Source organism: Cherax quadricarinatus, chromosome 14 (genome assembly GCF_038502225.1).
Source record: "Cherax quadricarinatus isolate ZL_2023a chromosome 14, ASM3850222v1, whole genome shotgun sequence".
NCBI classification, from domain to species: Eukaryota; Metazoa; Arthropoda; class Malacostraca; order Decapoda; family Parastacidae; genus Cherax; species Cherax quadricarinatus.
Genome location: NC_091305.1, coordinates 39,212,860 through 39,231,577, shown reverse-complemented (window position 1 = coordinate 39,231,577; position 18,718 = coordinate 39,212,860). Strand labels below are relative to the sequence as shown.

The 18,718-nt window shown below is 37.7% G+C and overlaps 1 protein-coding gene across 1 annotated transcript in view; it reads right to left on the bottom strand.

The window, feature by feature from the left end:
• Nucleotides 1–910: 910 nt before the first annotated feature.
• The window catches only part of LOC128694985 (nuclear hormone receptor FTZ-F1), a 189,069-nt gene continuing 171,261 nt past the window's right edge, over nt 911–18,718 (bottom strand). The window contains exons 3-6 of the mRNA XM_070084961.1: nt 14,186–14,275; nt 13,670–13,838; nt 12,616–12,716; nt 911–1,145 (exon numbers count right to left, since the gene is read on the bottom strand). Coding sequence (XP_069941062.1) covers nt 999–1,145; nt 12,616–12,716; nt 13,670–13,838; nt 14,186–14,275 — 507 coding nt within the window. The 3' untranslated portion in view covers nt 911–998. The remainder of the gene's footprint in view (nt 1,146–12,615; nt 12,717–13,669; nt 13,839–14,185; nt 14,276–18,718) is intronic.

Below are 18,718 nucleotides of genomic sequence, written 5' to 3'. Positions count from 1 at the left end.
AGTTTAACTACTCTCAGAGCCCGGCCATGGGCCAGGCTCATCCGGTGCAGACTAGAGATTACATGGTTTAAAAGTTGTTTTAATACTGGACCGTGATTCTGGACTTTAGTGTGTCCAGCCAGAGTTAATTTATATCCACAATATACAGTACAAAATATGATACCCTTGTAGGTTTAGAGCTTCTCTTTGATGATGATAATAATAATAAAATATGATAATATTTACAAGATTTTAGATCCAAATTTTGTCACATACTAGATGTGTTCACAAAAAATTAGAGAGAAAATTAGGGGTAACTATCACACTTTGAGTGAAACATTGCACTGTATGACCCTTGTAGGCATAGCACTTTAGTATTATAATAATAATGAGTGAAACATAACTTTAATATTTACCCACTAGAGAAACTATAACTAGATGTAACTTGTGGTGAATGTAACACATTCTCTCATGAAGATTTTATGATCAAGAATAATAGTTCACCAGGAAGAACTTGCAGAAATGATTAAAGCATAAATGTTTCACTATACAGCCTCTCCTCACTTAACAACAGAGTTCTGTTCCTAAGACCACCTTGGTAAGCGAATTTGTTTCTAAGCAAGGAGCATACTGTAATGGTAGTGGGTTTGTGTCAACCATCTCTGATATTGTTTTAATGTCACCTTTGCACCATTTCTAACATTTTTAGTATATTTTTAAATGTTTACACAGCAGTGTAATAAAAAGTAGAGAGGTAATCAGCTCTAATATACATTATTCAGGTATGCATACTGGTCAGAGTCTGTCATGAGTCCGAGTCGTCAGTAAACGAGTACATCGCTAAGTGAGGAGGCTGTATTTAGTTTTATACATATATAAGGTAGCGGTAAAATAATCTTGGTTATATCTTAACATTCCAAGATTCTTACACTGTACCTAACATTACAGGGCAAAAATTTACCTTCATATAAACATGTGGCGCACTGGACGGTTGAAAAGCAGAAAGCTGAACACTTTCTCTATTTCCTTTTAGTGTGTAGCATCTCCATCAGCAGAGTCTGCGTGGGTGCAGCCCCATTGATGTGCTTGTAGTACAAGTATTTCTCACCATTATCAGCAATATAATGTAATTCAGGCAGCAGGTCCATTATCTTCTGGTATTTTTCCTGAGGGATACAGACAAATGAAAATAAGTAACAAATGATTGAATTCTGCCACTAACTAATGATTACAATAAAATACAGCCTTAATTATATTATACACTCAAGGACTGAGACAACACAAAATGTATAGGACTGTACAGAGAAAATAAGATCTTGAGAAAACATTTTAATGAACAGTAAATTATTGAAAATTTCCTCTGGATAGTTTTATTAAAAATCTATGAGTTATTAGAAGTGGGTTGTGTCAGTCACTGAGGTAAGATAAGGATGCCCAAACACACCAGCAAACAAAGTGGACGGTGAATTTGGCAAAAGATATTCATACAAATGACACATTGCAGAAACAAGCTTTGTATAAAGATAACATTTTGCTCTGTGTAGAGCTTTATCAGGTCATGATAAAGTTATCACTTGATAAAGCTCTTCCTACATAGAGCAAAAATTGTTCCAATAAAGGTTGGTTTTGCAATGTATCTTGACTATTGTCAGCAATATACCTTTGGAATCCAAAAATATTTTTTTGCTATGAAAAACAGAACTAGTCCATATATAGAAGCAGGCTGCGATGTAAGCTAGTCAGAGATTTTTACACAGGTAAGGATGTAACAAAATTCAGAAATGGAAAAAGCCTACAAAGAAGAACTTTTGATCTTTAAGAAGGAAATGCTATCAAAGAAAGATTTATCACTGGTTATACGAACAATATGACGAAACATCAAGGATATACAGTACTCCAAATAAAAGTAAAATAATTAAAATCAAAAGAAATAAAACTAATAAAATTTAAAAAATAATCTATCATAACGTAATTTTGATCAATTTAATATTTACAACACAAAAGAATTTAACATTAAAACACTTAAGATACAGGCAAGTGAAGGACACTGAAGCACAGTACAGTAACATGACAAAGCTCTCCACAAATGCTCTTGATTTAGATATTGTTAACAAAATTCTGAAGCTTATATTTGTTAGAGAGTAACTATGTATCCATAACAACGACCCGGGACGTATTGACATAACAGCTACGATAACAAGCGAGTCTGTCGGGGTTTGCCCATACTAGCCGTGCATGGATAACCTCACCACCATCAAGACCAGCTTGTCAGCAAGTCAACAGTGAGGTAACCTCACGAACACTGTCATAAAATGCCTGGAAAAGACAAACTGGGGGACGAGTGAGTGTCAGTTCAAGAGAATAACTATCATCAAATAAAAACTATTATTACTGATTGTTATTTTATGTATCCTTTATTATTATGGGGGAGCACTAAACCCATAGGGATTATGCAGCGCCTGTAGGGAGATGGATGGAAGGAATTCAGGCTTAATTCAGGGACTTGGAGCACAGATCCAGTATGTATCCTTCAAGAGCTAAGCTAGACTACAATAACACTACTTCAACTATTCTTAGTAAGGAACTTCATGTTGCTTTTAACAAGAAAACTAGAAAAATATTACATATGCATATAATGTACTGTGATTAAATATAGGCAATCACTGAAATTATAACACAGAGCTGTATGACCCTTGTGGGTTTAGCGCATAGTTCTGATTGTAATATGTAATAATAATTTAACACAAAGAACAATGTGATACCTTCTGTAAGTGCCTTGTGTAAGTCAAGTCTTTGTCAAGATTAAGGACAGACTTACTGCACTTACTATGACAAAAATTCTAACCATGAAAAGAGAATATGTGGAGACAAGTACTGATACTGTTTACATCATATGTTAAGACTGACAGTGTTTCCATCATGGGTAAAACTGACAAGTTTATATCATCATGTGTAAGACTGACATATATAAATATGCATAACAAAAATTTTGAAAAAAAAAAAAAAAAAACTTTTTGAAAGAATTCTGGTTTATTTCACTTGCTCTTCCTTAAAATAACATGATATTTACATACAAAAAAGGAGGTTTTGTGTGTGATTGGACTTCCAGTAAGCGTGCATGAGCGTGTTAGATAGGAGCAAATGGAGACAAATGGTTTTTAGGACTTGATGTGCTGTTGGAGTGTAAGCAAGGTAACATTTATGAAGGGATTCAGGGAAATCGGCAGGCCGGACTTGATTCCTGGAGATGGGAAGTACAGTGCCGGAACTCTGAAGGAGGGGTGTTAGTATTGCAGTTTTATAACTGTAGTGTAAGCATGCCTCTGGCAAGATAGTGATGGAGTGAATGATGATGAAAGTTTTTCTTTTTCAGGCCACCCTGCCTTGGTGGGAAACAGCCAGTGTGTTAATAAAAAAATAATGAGAACCTTCAAAACTAGGGATGCCAAGCCCATGATGACACTCTTCAGGTCACTTGTTCTATCTAGGCTGGAATATTGCTGCACACGAACAGCACCTTTCAAGGCAGGTGAAATTGCTGACCTAGAAAATGTACAGAGAACCTTCACGGCGCACATAACAGAGATAAAACACCTCAATTACTGGGAGCACTTGAAGTTCCTGAACCTGTACTCCCTGGAACGCAGGCAGGAGAGATGCATGATTATATACACCTGGAAAATCCTAGAGGGACTAGTACCGAACTTGCACACAAAAATCACTCACAACGAAAGCAAAAGACTCGACAGATGATGCAACATCCCCCCAATGAAAAGCAGGGGTGTCACTAGCACTTTAAGAGACAATACAACAAGTGTCAGGGGCCCGAGACTGTTCAACTGCCTCCCAGCATACATAAGGGGGATTACCAATAGACCCCTGGCTGTCTTCAAGCAGGCACTGGACAAGCCCCTAAAGTCGGTACCTGACCAGCAGGGCTGTGGCTCGTACGTTGGATTGTGTGTAGCCAGCAGTAACAACCTGATTGATCAGGCTCTGATCCACCAGGCGGCCTGGTCACAGACCGGGCTGCAGGGGCATTGAACCCCGGAACTCTCTCCAGGTAACTCCAGGTATATATCCTAGGTAGTAGGTTGGTAGACAGCAACCACCCAGGGAGGTGCTACCATCCTGCCAAGTGAGCGTAAAATGGAAGCCTGTAATTGTTTTACAGATGGTAGGATTGCTGGTGTCTTTTTTCTGTCTCATGTACATGCAAGATTTCAGGTACATTTTGCTACTTCTCCTTACACTTAGGTCACACTACACATACAGTGGACCCCCGCCATTCGGCGGCAGCAATTTTTGTGAAATCCGACTTTCGGCAAGTTTTTTCGGCAAAATTTAGCTTCGTGGTTCGTAATTGGACTCATGATTTGGCGACCTTCTGGTACACATCTGCCTGTCAGCGTGCACACAAAGCCAGTCTCCCGCACTATTCACACTCAGTGTGCCATTGTTTACCAACATGTGACCATCACCCCATGGGTTCATACAACACATTTCATAATAATTCATTGTTTTTTGTGCTTGCAACTACTAAATAAGCCACCATGGGCCCTTTGGTAAAGAAGGTGAGAAACACGATAGAATTCAAGAAAAACTCATAGCAAAGTATACTAAAGTAGAGGAGGAAGAGAGAGGGGAGAATGTGTCTTCTGCAGTGATTCAGTGATTCTACAATATGTATGATACTAAAGCAGCAGGTATTGATAAAAGCTATAACTCCAGTCAGCAATAAAGTGTAGAATTAATAGTGTAGCAAGTAAGTGAAGCGAGTAAGCGATAGAAAAACAACACAAGAGTAACTCTCCAATGTTGTTGGATGTGTATAGGACCGCTGAACATACACCGCCCTGCTATCTTCCACCACCCTAAACCTCTGCCAACATCTCCTTCATCAAACTAACTAATTAAACTAACATTTCCAAGGTAAATATAAAAGTGTAAGTATAAAAGTTATAGGTAGTAGGTTGGTAGACAGCAACCGCCCAGGGAGGTACTACCGTCCTGCCAAGTGAGTGTAAAACGGAAGCCTTTAATTGTTTTACATAATGGTAGGATTGCTGGTGTCCTTTTTTCTGTCTCATGAACATGCAAGATTCCAGGTATGTCTTGCTACTTCTACTTACACTTAAGTCACACTACACATACATGTACAAGCACATATATACACACCCCTCTGGGTTTTCTTCTATTTTCGTTCTAGTTCTTATTCTTGTTTATTTCCTCTTATCTCCATGGGGAAGTGGAACAGAATTCTTCCTCCATAAGCCATGCGTGTTGTAAGAGGCGACTAAAATGCCGGGAGCAAGGGGCTAGTAACCTCTTCTCCTGTATATATTACTAAATGTAAAAGGAGAAACTCATTTTTCCTTTTGGGCCACCCCGCCTCGGTGGGATACGGCCGGTGTGTTGAAAGAAAGAAAGAAGTATAAAAGTAAATATAAGTGTAAATATAAAAGGACACCAATGAAAATATGTCACTCTTGAATTTTTTGGGTTATCCTGGATACTTTACACATATGCTGCTATGTATGATAATCTATGTATGTAACTGTATTTGTGTATACCTGAATAAACTTACTTATTTATAAATTAAAATGTAAATATTTCTTATTTATAAATTACAGTCATTGTTTAACCCCTTGACTGTCGCAACCCCCAATCTTGAGGTGTCTCCTGGAATTACGCTCTCGCAAAGTTAGCGACCTCAGCGATATTTACAAATCGGCGATTTCGCCCAATTTGAGCCCTATTTTCGGCTAATTCTATTGTTCCAGTCGACCAAACTCATAGCTATTTCTTTAGAACTCCATCTTTTCTATCGACTGAGTACAAGAAACTGCCAATTTACCGATTTCAACTATCTAATAACGTGGTCAGAAATTTGCAATTTGGCCAATTTCATGAAAATTAAAAAATATGAAAATTTCAAAATAAGGTCCAGAATGAACAACGCAGACATTCCTGGCTCTAAAATAACATTTTCTTTGTTCATCAGTCACGTCTCCAGGCCCCTCTGATATTACTCTTGCTTTCTATTTTGAATTTTTATTCAAACAAAAATAGAAGATTTACTGTTATGCAGACTACTGCAATATTGTAATAATTGTACAAATAATGTCAACCCATTCATGACTGCATATTAGAATGGCTAGTTGGACATTTATTGGACAATGACATCATTTGTTTACTTTTTAACATCGGTAAAAATCAAGCATTTTCCCCAATTTGAGCTCCATTTCCAGGTTCATTTTATAGTAAACGAATCAAAATCACCTCTATTTCTATAATATATTTTCCATTCTATCAAATGAGACCAAGAAAATGAGAATACAACCATAAATACTATACAAAAATAGACCACAAAGTCGGCATTTTAATTAAAAAAAAATGGTCGGAGTTTTTTTTTTCTCATTATGCACTGCGTGCTCCAGGATTATTTTTATATGGTGCACACTGACCACACAGACCCATTCTCTCACATGTGGGCCTACCAGCTTTCTCCTGCTTGATTTGAAGCCGCTAGAATTTAGGAGTGTATATACAAAAAACACAGTACCTCGTAAGATGTACGTATAAATACGGCCGAAACAGTCAAAGGGTTAAGTGTGATGGTGGTGGTGGCCAAAGCCTCCACCGCCACCAACACGGCTTCTCTCAGTGGCGGCCCTTAAACCCAACAAATAAGCTGTAGAGATGATATTAGCGTTATATTGAAGCATAATAAACTCGCCTTCCTCTTGCCTCCTACCTACCTCCTACACCAACAAGAATCAATAAAGGTTAAGCGTGATGTTAAATGTTCATTTATCCATTTTATTAGTGCTTTATATTTATTTGTCATTGTTTTCTGTAAATCTAAATTTAATCTTTAAAAAAAATTATTTTTTGTTAATACTTTTGGCTGGCTGAAACGGATTAATTGGGTTTCCATTATTTCTTATGGGGAAAATATTCGCCAATCGTGAATTTCGCCAGTCAGCAGACTCTCTGGAATGGATTAATCACGAAACTCGGGGGTCCACTGTACATATACAGTGGTCCCTCACTTTTCGTAGTTCTCGGCAATCGTAAATTTCGCCAATCATAGGGGTATTTTCGTATAAACATGGACTCGCTTTTCATAGGTTGACTCGCGAATAGTAGTTCGTCCAGGACGCGTACGCACGGTTTGAGCCGGGGAGGCCTCCCTACCCAGCCAGTCTGGCATTGTTTACCAGTGAGTGAAGGTCCCCTCAAGTGCTCCTACGAAATATTTCATAATATTCCACTCATTTTAGTGCTTGCAAGTACTAAATAAGCTACCATGGCTCCAAAGAAAGCTCCTAGTGCCAAGCCTGTGGTAAAGAAGGTGAGAAATATGTACAGTGACAAAGTCTTGGGCCATTTTAGGGAAGTGTTAAAGAGACGCCAGAAACTGAGCTCTCTCCACAGTTACTTTGCGAGACAGGACTAGAGTGACTCTCAAGGTGGTCCTAGTGGCATTAAGAAACAGAGAAGAGAAGCAACCCCAAAGAAGCAATTGGTACCTGAGGTGTTGCTGGAAGGGGATTCCCCTTCCAAACTGTAAACAATCCAATCTCTCTCCTCCTCCAGTCTCCCATACACTAAGAAGAATCTCCAATAAAGGTAAGTGTTATGCTGTTAATGTTTCACTCATCATTTCCCATTGTATTGTTTATGTACTACATGTATATTTCATGTAAAAAAATTTTTTGTTTTAATACTTCTGGGTGTCAGGAACGGATTAATTGTATTTACATTATATCTTATGGGGAAAATTGATTCGCAAATCGTAAATTTCATTTATAGTAGCTCCTCCAGGAACGTATTAATTACGAAAAACGAGGGACCACTGTACAAGCATATATGTACACACCCCTCTGGGTTTTCTTCTATTTTCTTTCTAGTGTTTATTCTTGTTTATTTCCTCTTATCTCCATGGGGAAGTGGAACAGAATTCTTCCTCCGTAAGCCATGCGTGTTATAAGAGGCGACTAAAATGCTGGGAGCAAGGGCCTAGTAACCCTTTCTCCTGTACAAATTACTAAATTTAAAAAGAAAAACTTACGTTTTTCTTTTTGGGCAACCCTGCCTTGGTGGGATACGGCCGGTTTGTTGAAAAAAAAAATGTACACACCCCTCTGGGTTTTTTCTATCTTCTTACTAGTTCTTGTTCTTGTTTATTTCTGCTTATCTCTATGGGGAAGTGAAAGAGAATTCTTCCTCCATAAGCCATGCATGTTGTAAGAGGCGACTAAAATGCTGGGAGCAAGGGGCTAGTAACCCCTTCTCCTGTATATATTTCTAAATTCAAAAGGAAAACCTTTTGTTTTTCCTTTTGAGCCTCCCTGCCTCGGTGGGATATGGCCAGTTTGTTGAAAGAAGAATATTATATATATGATATATACGTATATATATATATATATATATATATATATATATATATATATATATATATTATTTTTTTTTTATTATCACACCGGCCGATTCCCACCAAGGCAGGGTGGCCCGAAAAAGAAAAACTTTCACCATCATTCACTCCATCACTGTCTTGCCAGAAGGGTGCTTTACACTACAGTTTTTAAACTGCAACATTAACACCCCTCCTTCATATATATATATATATATATATATATATATATATATATATATATATATATATATATATATATATATATATATATATATATATAATTTATTTTTACACATAAATATCATTTTCTTAGGAAGAACAAGTTGAATAAACCAGAATTTTTTCAAAAAGTCTTTTTTCAAAATTTGTTACATATTTAAGAATAAAGTATAGAAATGATTCATTTTTCACCAAAACTAACTTACCAACCTATCCTAACATTACTATAATAAAGTAAATATAACTAAATGATTTCCAGACTATCTAAGATCAGACTATATTTACTTAGTACTGTCTTACTGAGCATTAATGAAATATAGTTTCCAGCTGATGGCCACACTAATGTTCCTCAGTGTTACTGTAACACTCAATAAATATTATACAGTGGACCCTCGAATTTCATAATCCCTTTTCTGAATGTAAAACTAGTTATTCTCTATAAAATATATTTTTTGTTAATATTTTTGGGTGTCTGGAATGGATTAATTAGAGTTACATTATTTCTTGGGAAATATTAACATAATTTCATAAATAAGTATATCATGGACCCTTGGTTATTGGCCATTCTGGATATTGGCCAATGCGGTTTTCGCCTGCTTATTTGGCCGAAATTCTATCCCAGTTATCAGCCGTTATTTCAGAGATTGGCTGTACTGGACGCGAAGTAAATCACTCTTGAGCACATTAAATGTCTTATTTTAGTTTACTAGAGACATTTTCATTAATCCATCTATGATATTTTCTTCAAAATTATACAAGAAACACGTTACATAGTATATAAAAACCTGCAAAGTTTATATGCGATGTATGTTTAATAATAATCATTCTTGGGCACATTGTCTTATTTTAGGTTAATATAGACATTTTCATAAATCAATCTATGATATTTCCTTCAAAATTATATAAGAAACACGTTACATAGCATATAGCATATAAACAATGCAATGTTTATATGCAATCGAGTGGAAAGTATGGTGGAGAGTAAACATTATGTTTTCTCTGACTCAGCGTTAGAGAAAACTGTGAAACTGGCATCTCACCCAGTAACTACCCTTCATATGCGTTTGTTTACAATTCTCGGCGTGAATTATTCATTACTTCTCTATTTGTTTATGATGGCATCTATAGGTAGTTGTTAGAAACGATTAAACTCATTGAACATGGTAATACTATGGCTGTGTAGTGCAATAATATGGCTGTGTAGTGTAGCCAAGGGAAGCTACACTACACAGAGGGGAGAGGGAGGTGGGGATTCCCAACTCCCTCTCCCCTCCTGCCTTCTTCAATATGCCAACAAGTGTCTTCAATAAAGGTATGTAATGTTCATTTATCATTAAAATTTGTGCTTTACTATATATTTATTTCTCATTGTTTTCTGTATGTAAAACTATAGTTAATCTTTAAAAAATGTATTTTTTGTTAATATTTTTGGGTGTCTGAGACGGATTAATTGGATTTACATTAATTCTTATGGGAAATATTATTTCGGATTTAAGCCAACCTTCTGGAACAGACTACGGCTGATAACTGAGGGTCCACTATATTTTATTATGTAATATGGTACACAATCATGAGGTTTGAGGTATATATTACAAGTACATAATACTACATGCGTGTCAAAAATTACATTACATACAAGTATCTCCTGCAGCTGCTCAGAGCTGGGGCTTGTACCCAGAAGGACACAAGAGGCATTACCTCTCTGAACTACAGCACTGAGTTGCTGGAACAGAAAACTAGCTGCCCTGGGATCCCTAGTTACCCTGAGTCTTTTGCCTAGCTCCATAAGGAACCTAGATGCATTTTTCCCATGGGCCAAGGATCTATGAGCCTATGGGAACACACATAATGATGGGCAAGTTCAACATATTTTCTAGACTTTTGGGACTCCATGAAGCTGGCAGCTGTCCCTCCTTCCTCCCTGGTGTATTGGAGATAAGTATCAGCCAATGTGGACACATGCATAGTCCCACACCACCTGCTTGCTGTTTGTCCAGGTTTGAAGGCTGATACCATCTGGACATTTTTAGTTGCCATCTGACCTGCATAGTTAAGGTAGCTCCCTTATTACTGGTCATCCAGCTATTGCCAGGCTCCTCTCAATGATGTTATTAACCTCTTCATGCCTTGCATCTTTCCATTGGATCTATGGCAAGTATGACCATGGTACCCTAATCATTCTGCCAATTCACTGCCGTGGATACACCTGTGTTTGACAAGGATATGATCAGCAAGGCTCACCACTCTCAAGCATTACTGAGGCTATATTTTCCACTACTGTGCCATCCTCGTATGACTGTAGTTGTTAGAGGGTATAGGTCTGATTACAGAGCCTGGCTCCAGCAATGAACTTTTGGTCATGAACTCCAACACTGTCCCTAAGGTGTTCAGGAAGAATCACTGCTACAGGTTCACTGGATGTCACATATGAATACAGGAAGGCAGTGAGTGGAATCTGTGATGCCTTGTGGACACCAGTACCTCCTAGTCTGACTGGAAGTGTAGCTTGGTCCACAATCAAGAGTGAGGTTGAACACTTATCTGAATACTAACCTCAGAAGACTGTTGTATTCATGTAATATAGGACTGTCATATGAGGGTGCACATCTTAGAAAATATATAAGCCTGGACAAACTCAAGCACTTTGTAAGAAGGTACAAGGTACTGTGGTCCTCTAGAGCACATATTCCTTGTTCTGTCCTCAAAGCATTCTGTTCTCGAGAACTGTATCAATGGCATCAGCTGGTGGGTATAGATTCTGTGTCTGTGCATGTATGTGCTTGTATGTGCACATGTGTATGTGCTTGCATATGCATGTGTGTATGTGCTTGCATGTGCACATATGTGCTTGCATGTGCACATGTGTATGTGCTTACATGTGTGCATGTGTATGTACTTGTGTGTGTGCATGTGTATGTGCTTGTGTGTGTGCACGTGTATGTGCTTGTGTGTGTGCACATGTATGTGCTTGTGTGTGTGCACATGTATGTGCTTGTGTGTGTGCACATGTATGTGCTTGTGTGTGTGCACATGTATGTGCTTGTGTGTGTGCACATGTATGTGCTTGTGTGTGTGCACATGTGTGTTAACATGTGTATGCAGTGGCTCTTTGCCTTGCTGCTCTTATTCACACTGAGTACATCGCATGTGTGGCAATGTTTTCTATTTTCTTTTCTAATTAATATAATGTACTAATGTTAAATAACACAGTATTTATTAAATGTAGGTTGACCTAAGATAAGAAGCTAATTTTTAAACACTACTTTTAGTAATGTTAGCTGAGGTTGCTACAGGAAATAAGTTTTAGTACAAAATTAAAAATTTGTGTACCATGTCAGTACATGAAAATATATCCATCAATACGTAAGACTTTTTTTTTTCTCTCAAATAGATAAATTTTGGTGGAAATCTGACTTGCTTGATCAACTCTTCCAGAAAAGCACAACATAAACATATACAGTATTGATAAACAATATAACTTTTGTTGAGTCATGTTCATTAGACTAACAGTCTTGGTATATGACATGAATAATTCATATGAAGGCTGTTTGGTGTTTGGGCATTATTATTTTTATAAATATAAAAGCAATTATATGAAGCACTGAAGATATTGTTATAAACAAAACAGTTCCTTAAAATGTATATGGGACTCTAAAAGCAAATACATATTTAATACTGCACATATTTGTTGCCATGGAGAATTCTTTTCATGTTGACAATTACACTGCAGTCATATTGCTTTAGTAATTTTACAAAGAACAGCAGCAGTCACAATTAAAATGCAATAATTTCATATAAAAATCATGAAAATATTTTAATAACCTGTAATCATTAAGATGAAATACTTTGACTTTTTATTGCATTAAGCTGAGCATAACAATGACCTGCTGAACTCTTCCTTCACTTTACCTTAACTCAAAACTAACCTTACAAACTATTACTAAAAAAAAAAAAGAGATTAAAGATGCCAAAAAAAAAAAATGTATAGTACATACCGTTTCATCAGGATATACATTGGCAATGTATTCCATGAGCACTTGTCGCACCTGGTCGTGAGCTGTCACCACTGAGCGACGGTCACTCAACAACCGCACCTCTGTCCACAAAAAATTGTAAATTAATAACTGTGTGTAAGTATCACATATCTAAAATGGCATAAAACTTGTCTGCAGTGATCCACTCATTCTAACACTATAACACAACTAACTGCATTATTTGATAAAAAAAATACATCAATACAATATGGTACAAATAATTTGGTTGAGGAGTAAAATGTGTTTCTAGTAAAACTGTCAAACTAGTCAAGGAAATTACTGAGCGGCTATCTGAAGATTTGTGCTTTTACCTTCCTCCCCCCTCCCCTCAACCCCCATCTCCTCTACCCCCTCCCCTCTTCCTGAGAAAAACAATTAACTAAAGTATGCAAATTCTTCAGACAAGTTAGTAACTCAAGCTATATTATATTTTGTAAGTTTTTTGCAAGGTTAAGGCGATTTTCTACATTATTTTTATGTAAAAATAAAAAAAAATTATCATTTTAAACAAGTGAATAACTTAAGTGAACATTTGGTGGGCAGGATGGAGGAGAGGAATGAGAAGGGAAGCAAGTGTTGTAATAAAGGTGGTAGAATTACCGACAATATATAAAGTAAAAGGACACAAGTGCAACTAATGTGACATTTTTATTGTGGCAACGTTTCGCTCTCCAGGAGCTTTATCAAGCCATAATGGCTTGATAAAGCTCCTGGAGAGCGAAACGTTGCCACAATAAAAATGTCACATTAGTTGCACTTGTGTCCTGGAAGCAAGTGTTGATGTGACTATTACTGAGCAACACACTTGATGCAACCATTAACCCTTAAACTGTCCAAACATAGATCTACGTTCACGTGCGTAGCGCTCCCAACGTAGATCTACATTTTTTCACATAAGAAAGCATGTACAATAAAAAGTTCGGAGTGCTATGTACATGAATGTAGATCTACGTTTGGACAGTTTAAGGATTAATGAGCAACACACTTGCGCAACCATTACTGAGTAACACTGTACCTGGATTCAGTAGAATCACAAATTTGACACAGACGTATTCTGGGACATCAAATTTGAGATCCACCAGTTTATTGAGGACTCCGTGGAAACGGTCAGCAAACTGCGTCGTCCCTAGCAAGGCCAGGGACAGGAGGTCAAACTTCTGACCATTAGGTAGTGTAGTTTCATCCTGTGGAAAACATACATTCAGCATTAGTTGAAGTTTAAATACAGAAAATATAGAGCAAATATGAACACACTTGTAACACTTCTTGTAACTGAAAAATGGTCTGATGATACCAGCAAGATGTGGAAAACAACACCTGTGTACCATTCACAACATTTATTAGAGTAAACATTTTGCCAGTAGCAGCTTCTTCAGTCCTAATTATGATTTGAAATATTTCCTCTAATAAATGTCCTGAACTTTCCATAGTGCCTTTTTCCACTTATAGCCATATGCTTCAATTGTAAATGATAATAACTATTACATTACTTAAAATTATACTTTTTAACTATGCATCAATAGACGAATACCTGGAGTCTGTTGTGTATACGCTGGTGAAGGTGGTCCAGGATCAGCAGGTCTGACCACGAGTGCTGTAGCAACTTCATCTGGTCATCAACCTGTAGAATATACAATAATTATATTCTCTCTCTAAGAAATGTCAACTGAATCTAACTTTATTCTAAAAATAGAGTAATACAGTCCTGTTATAAGAATACAGTAGCATGATTAATGATGAAATCTAATAAACTGTTTTACAAAAGTAAATACTGGTGACACTATAAATATCTTAAAGGGGGTTTGTACAACACTTCTGAAGAGTATAATATTTGAAACTAGTGATCAGGTTATACTTCAAGTATCTGTAACCTGATCAGATTACACTATCTATAACTTGATCAGGTTATACTATAAGTGTCTATAACCTGGTAAGGTTATACTATAAGCATCTTACATTATCAATATGTTAATTTATTGGCTTATGTTTCAACCTATATTTATAATAATAAAGAGGATGACCCCAGAGCTAAATTATCATGAACTGGAAACTATAAAACTGTACCATCATGCCACTGAAACTGAAGGGTTCTTGATCTAAGGAATTACATCTACCTTCCTCATCCCTGAATCAAACCTCATTACTCCTGTGGGTTCAGCACCTCTTAATTAAAATGACAATCCAGTTTTGTGAGTTCACTCCCTGGCCAGATCTCTCTCCTGCCCTGGAAGCTGCGAGCACATGTGAGAACACCTGTTAGCACATAAAAACACCTACATGCACACACAGGAATACCTATGAGAACACCTGTGAGTACATGTAAACATTTGCGAGCACACAAGACACCTGCTAGCACACGAGAACACCTACAAACACACCTGCAAGCACACATGTTAGAACACCATCACTGACATGACTTCCCATGTTGACAATTTTAATATTCCAGTCTTTCATTTTCTTGGTGTTTACTGTTAATGTTACTGTGTGGTTGAAGAAGCTAGTTAAGTGGCAGCATCAGTCGCAGGTCTATTATACTAACTGAAGTGGCAGCTTCTTGACTGACAGCTGGAGTGAAGTGTCGGGCATGTTTCCTTACATCTGTTACTAGTGTTCACTTAGCAGTAAGTAGGTACCCGGGCATTAGCGGACTGTTCTGGGTCACATCCTGGGAGAGGTAAAGACCCCAATATAAACAAGCCACAATGACTGGCTTTTCCTGGGTTATCCTGAATTACTAACACTGCAAGTAAATAATCCATTTATTTTTTGTAATAAATGAACTGTCTGTATTTAGTGGCTGTCACTGATCAACAAAACATTTTTCACTGCCCACTGGAACATTGGTTAATTTCTGCTGGCATTTTTTCGATGTCTTCTACCAATGTTCACTTTGTTACCAGTGGCAGAGGATGGTTAAGTTGCTAGTGTTTTATAAGTGTTTGTTGTAAGAATAAAAAACAGTGAAGGTGACAGCAGTGTCTTGAGGAAGTCCTGGTTGTGGGGGGGGGGGGGGGCTCACTATTAAAATATTATCTTTATTTCCCTATTTTATTGTTATATATTTAACTTCATTTCGTGAGCTATCAATGTTGTGGTTATTGTAATGTTTGTGATGACAAACTACCGGGTTTAAAGCAGTAGCAGTGATCTACAAGAAGTAAAAGATCAAAATAACGTTGAGTGAAGCATTCATGAAAGACAGAAGCCATAAACCTGGTAAAAAAAAAAAAAAACTAGAAAAGTGGTGGTGGTTGATGACAAGTGAGTGAGGTGATAAGATAAGAGGCTGAAGATAAGGATGAAATGTAAGTGTGCTACTGTGCACGGTGCACCTCAACTGAGGGGAAGAGTTAGTTGATCTGGACGTAACAGCTGGGTGAAGAAACACAGGAAGGAAAGACAGGGAAAAAAAAGCCTGGAGAAAGAGAGGGTGAGGAAGGTGGAGCCACAATGGTGGGGGAGGGCGAGGCAGGAGGGGAGCTACAGTCTGGGGTTCAGAGAAAGGAAAAGCTTGTAATGATGCAGCAACAGCAACACAAGGAAAGTGAGGTCGTCCAGGCAGTGTTAGTCCCAGCCTTGACCACCCGTTAATCTACCGTTTTCCTCTACTGATCATTACTCACACTTGTTTATATTTATTATGTCTTACCAACGTGTTATTAGTGACCATGTGTATGTATCTTAGTTGCCCTTTGTACGTATCTTAGTGGCCCTTTGTACGTATCTTAGTGGCCCTTTGTACGTATCTAGTGATCATGTGTACGTATCTTAGTGGCCCTGTGTATCTTAGTGACCATGTGTACATATCTTAGTGGCCCTTTGTACGTATCTAGTGACCATGTGTACGTATCTTAGTGGCCCTGTGTATCTTAGTGACCATGTGTACATATCTTAGTGGCCCTTTGTACGTATCTAGTGACCATGTGTACGTATCTTAGTGGCCCTGTGTATCTTAGTGACCATGTGTACGTATCTTAGTGGCCCTTTGTACGTATCTTAGTGACCATGTGTACGTATCTTAGTGACCATGTGTACGTATCTTAGTGGCCCTTTGTACGTATCTTAGTGACCATGTGTATGTATCTTAGTGGCCCTTTGTACGTATCTTAGTGACCATGTGTACGTATTTTAGTGACCATGTGTACGTATCTTAGTGGCCCTTTGTACGTACCTTAGTTAAAATAAAGATCTCTCATGTACTTTATCATTATACATATCTAAAATGTGAACCATTAAAAATATCATAATAATTGCAATATTAATGGTTTAACAAATGGACATTATAACATGAGGCAGTATGAGGTTTAAGGTATTATAAACTGTATATTGTTCCTGAGTATCAATGATAGTACTTAGTGGTAGGTGAGTTGTGTTTAGTGGTAGGTGAGTTGTGTTTAGTGGCGAGTTATGTGTTTAGTGGTAGGTGAGTTATGTGTTTAGTGGTTGGTGAGTTGTGTGTTTAGTGGTAGGTGAGTTGTGTGTTTAGTTGTAGGTGAGTTGTGTTTAGTGGCGAGTTATGTGTTTAGTGGTAGGTGAGTTGTGTGTTTAGTGGTAGGTGAGTTGTGTGTTTAGTGGTTGGTGAGTTATGTATTTAGTGGTTGGTGAGTTGTGTGTTTAGTGGTAGGTGAGTTGTGTGTTTAGTGGTAGGTGAGTTGTGTGTTTAGTGGTTGGTGAGTTATGTATTTAGTGGTTGGTGAGTTGTGTGTTTAGTGGTAGGTGAGTTGTGTGTTTAGTGGTAGGTGAGTTGTGTGTTTAGTGGTAGGTGAGTTGTGTGTTTAGTGGTAGGTGAGTTGTGTGTTTAGTGGTAGGTGAGTTATGTGTTTAGTGGTAGGTGAGTTGTGTGTTTAGTGGTAGGTGAGTTATGTGTTTAGTGGTAGGTGAGTTGTGTTTAGTGGTAGGTGAGTTGTGTGTTTAGTGGCAAGTGAGTTATGTGTTTAGTGGTAAGTGGGAAAGATAGTGTTTAGTGGCAGATGAGTAAGATAGTGTTTAGTGGTAGGTGGGTAAGATAGTGTTAAGTGGCAGGTGGGTAAGATAGTGTTAAGTGGCAGGTGGGTAAGATAGTGTTAAGTGGCAGGTGGGTAAGATAGTGTTTAGTGGCAGGTGGGCAAGTTAACTGTTTAGTGGCAGGTGGGTAAGCAGAGGTATTCTATAAATACACCACTGTGTTTATCCCACAGGTGAAAAATACACTAATGTGGCAGCCGGTATACCAAGTTTACTTGTGTAGTGTAGACTGTTATGCAATAGTGCTGCTTGCAGTTTGTTGTTATGCAATACAGTGTTGCTTGTAGTCTGTTATGCAATACAGTGTTGCTTGTAGTCTGTTATGCAATACAATGTTGCTTGTAGTCTGTTATGCAATACAGTGTTGCTTGTAGTCTGTTATGCAATACAGTGTTGCTTGTAGTCTGTTATGCAATACAGTGTTGCTTGTAGTTTGATATGCAATACATTGTTGCTTGTAGTCTGTTATGCAATACAGTGTTGCTTGTAGTTTGTTATGCAATACAGTGTTGCTTGTAGTTTGATATTCAATACAGATTGTTTGTGGTTTGTTATGCAATACAGTGTTGCTATTAGCTTGTTATGCAATACAGGCTGCTTGTAGCTTATGCAATTCAGTGTTGCTAGTAGCTTGTTATGCAATACAGGTTGTTTGTAGCTTATGCAATACAGTGTTGCTAGTAGCTTGTTTTGCAATACAGTGTTGCTTGTAGTTTGATATGCAATAGTGTTGCTAGAAGCTTGCTATGGAATACAGGTTGCTTGCAGCTTGTTTTGCAATACAGTGTTGCTTGCTTCCTGCAAAAACTGTAAGTTACATTCGTAACAACAATGATTGTTGCGAAGTGTTGCATGATGTAGTGACACGGGAGAAGCATCCTTGTGGTGTCTTATCCTTGCAACTACTACTCTGTGACAGTGTAAACTTGATCACTACCACCACCACTACTACCACCACCACTACTACCACCACCACTACTACCACCATCACCACTACTACCACCACCACCACTACTACTACTACCACCACTACTACTACGACCACTACTACCACCACTAC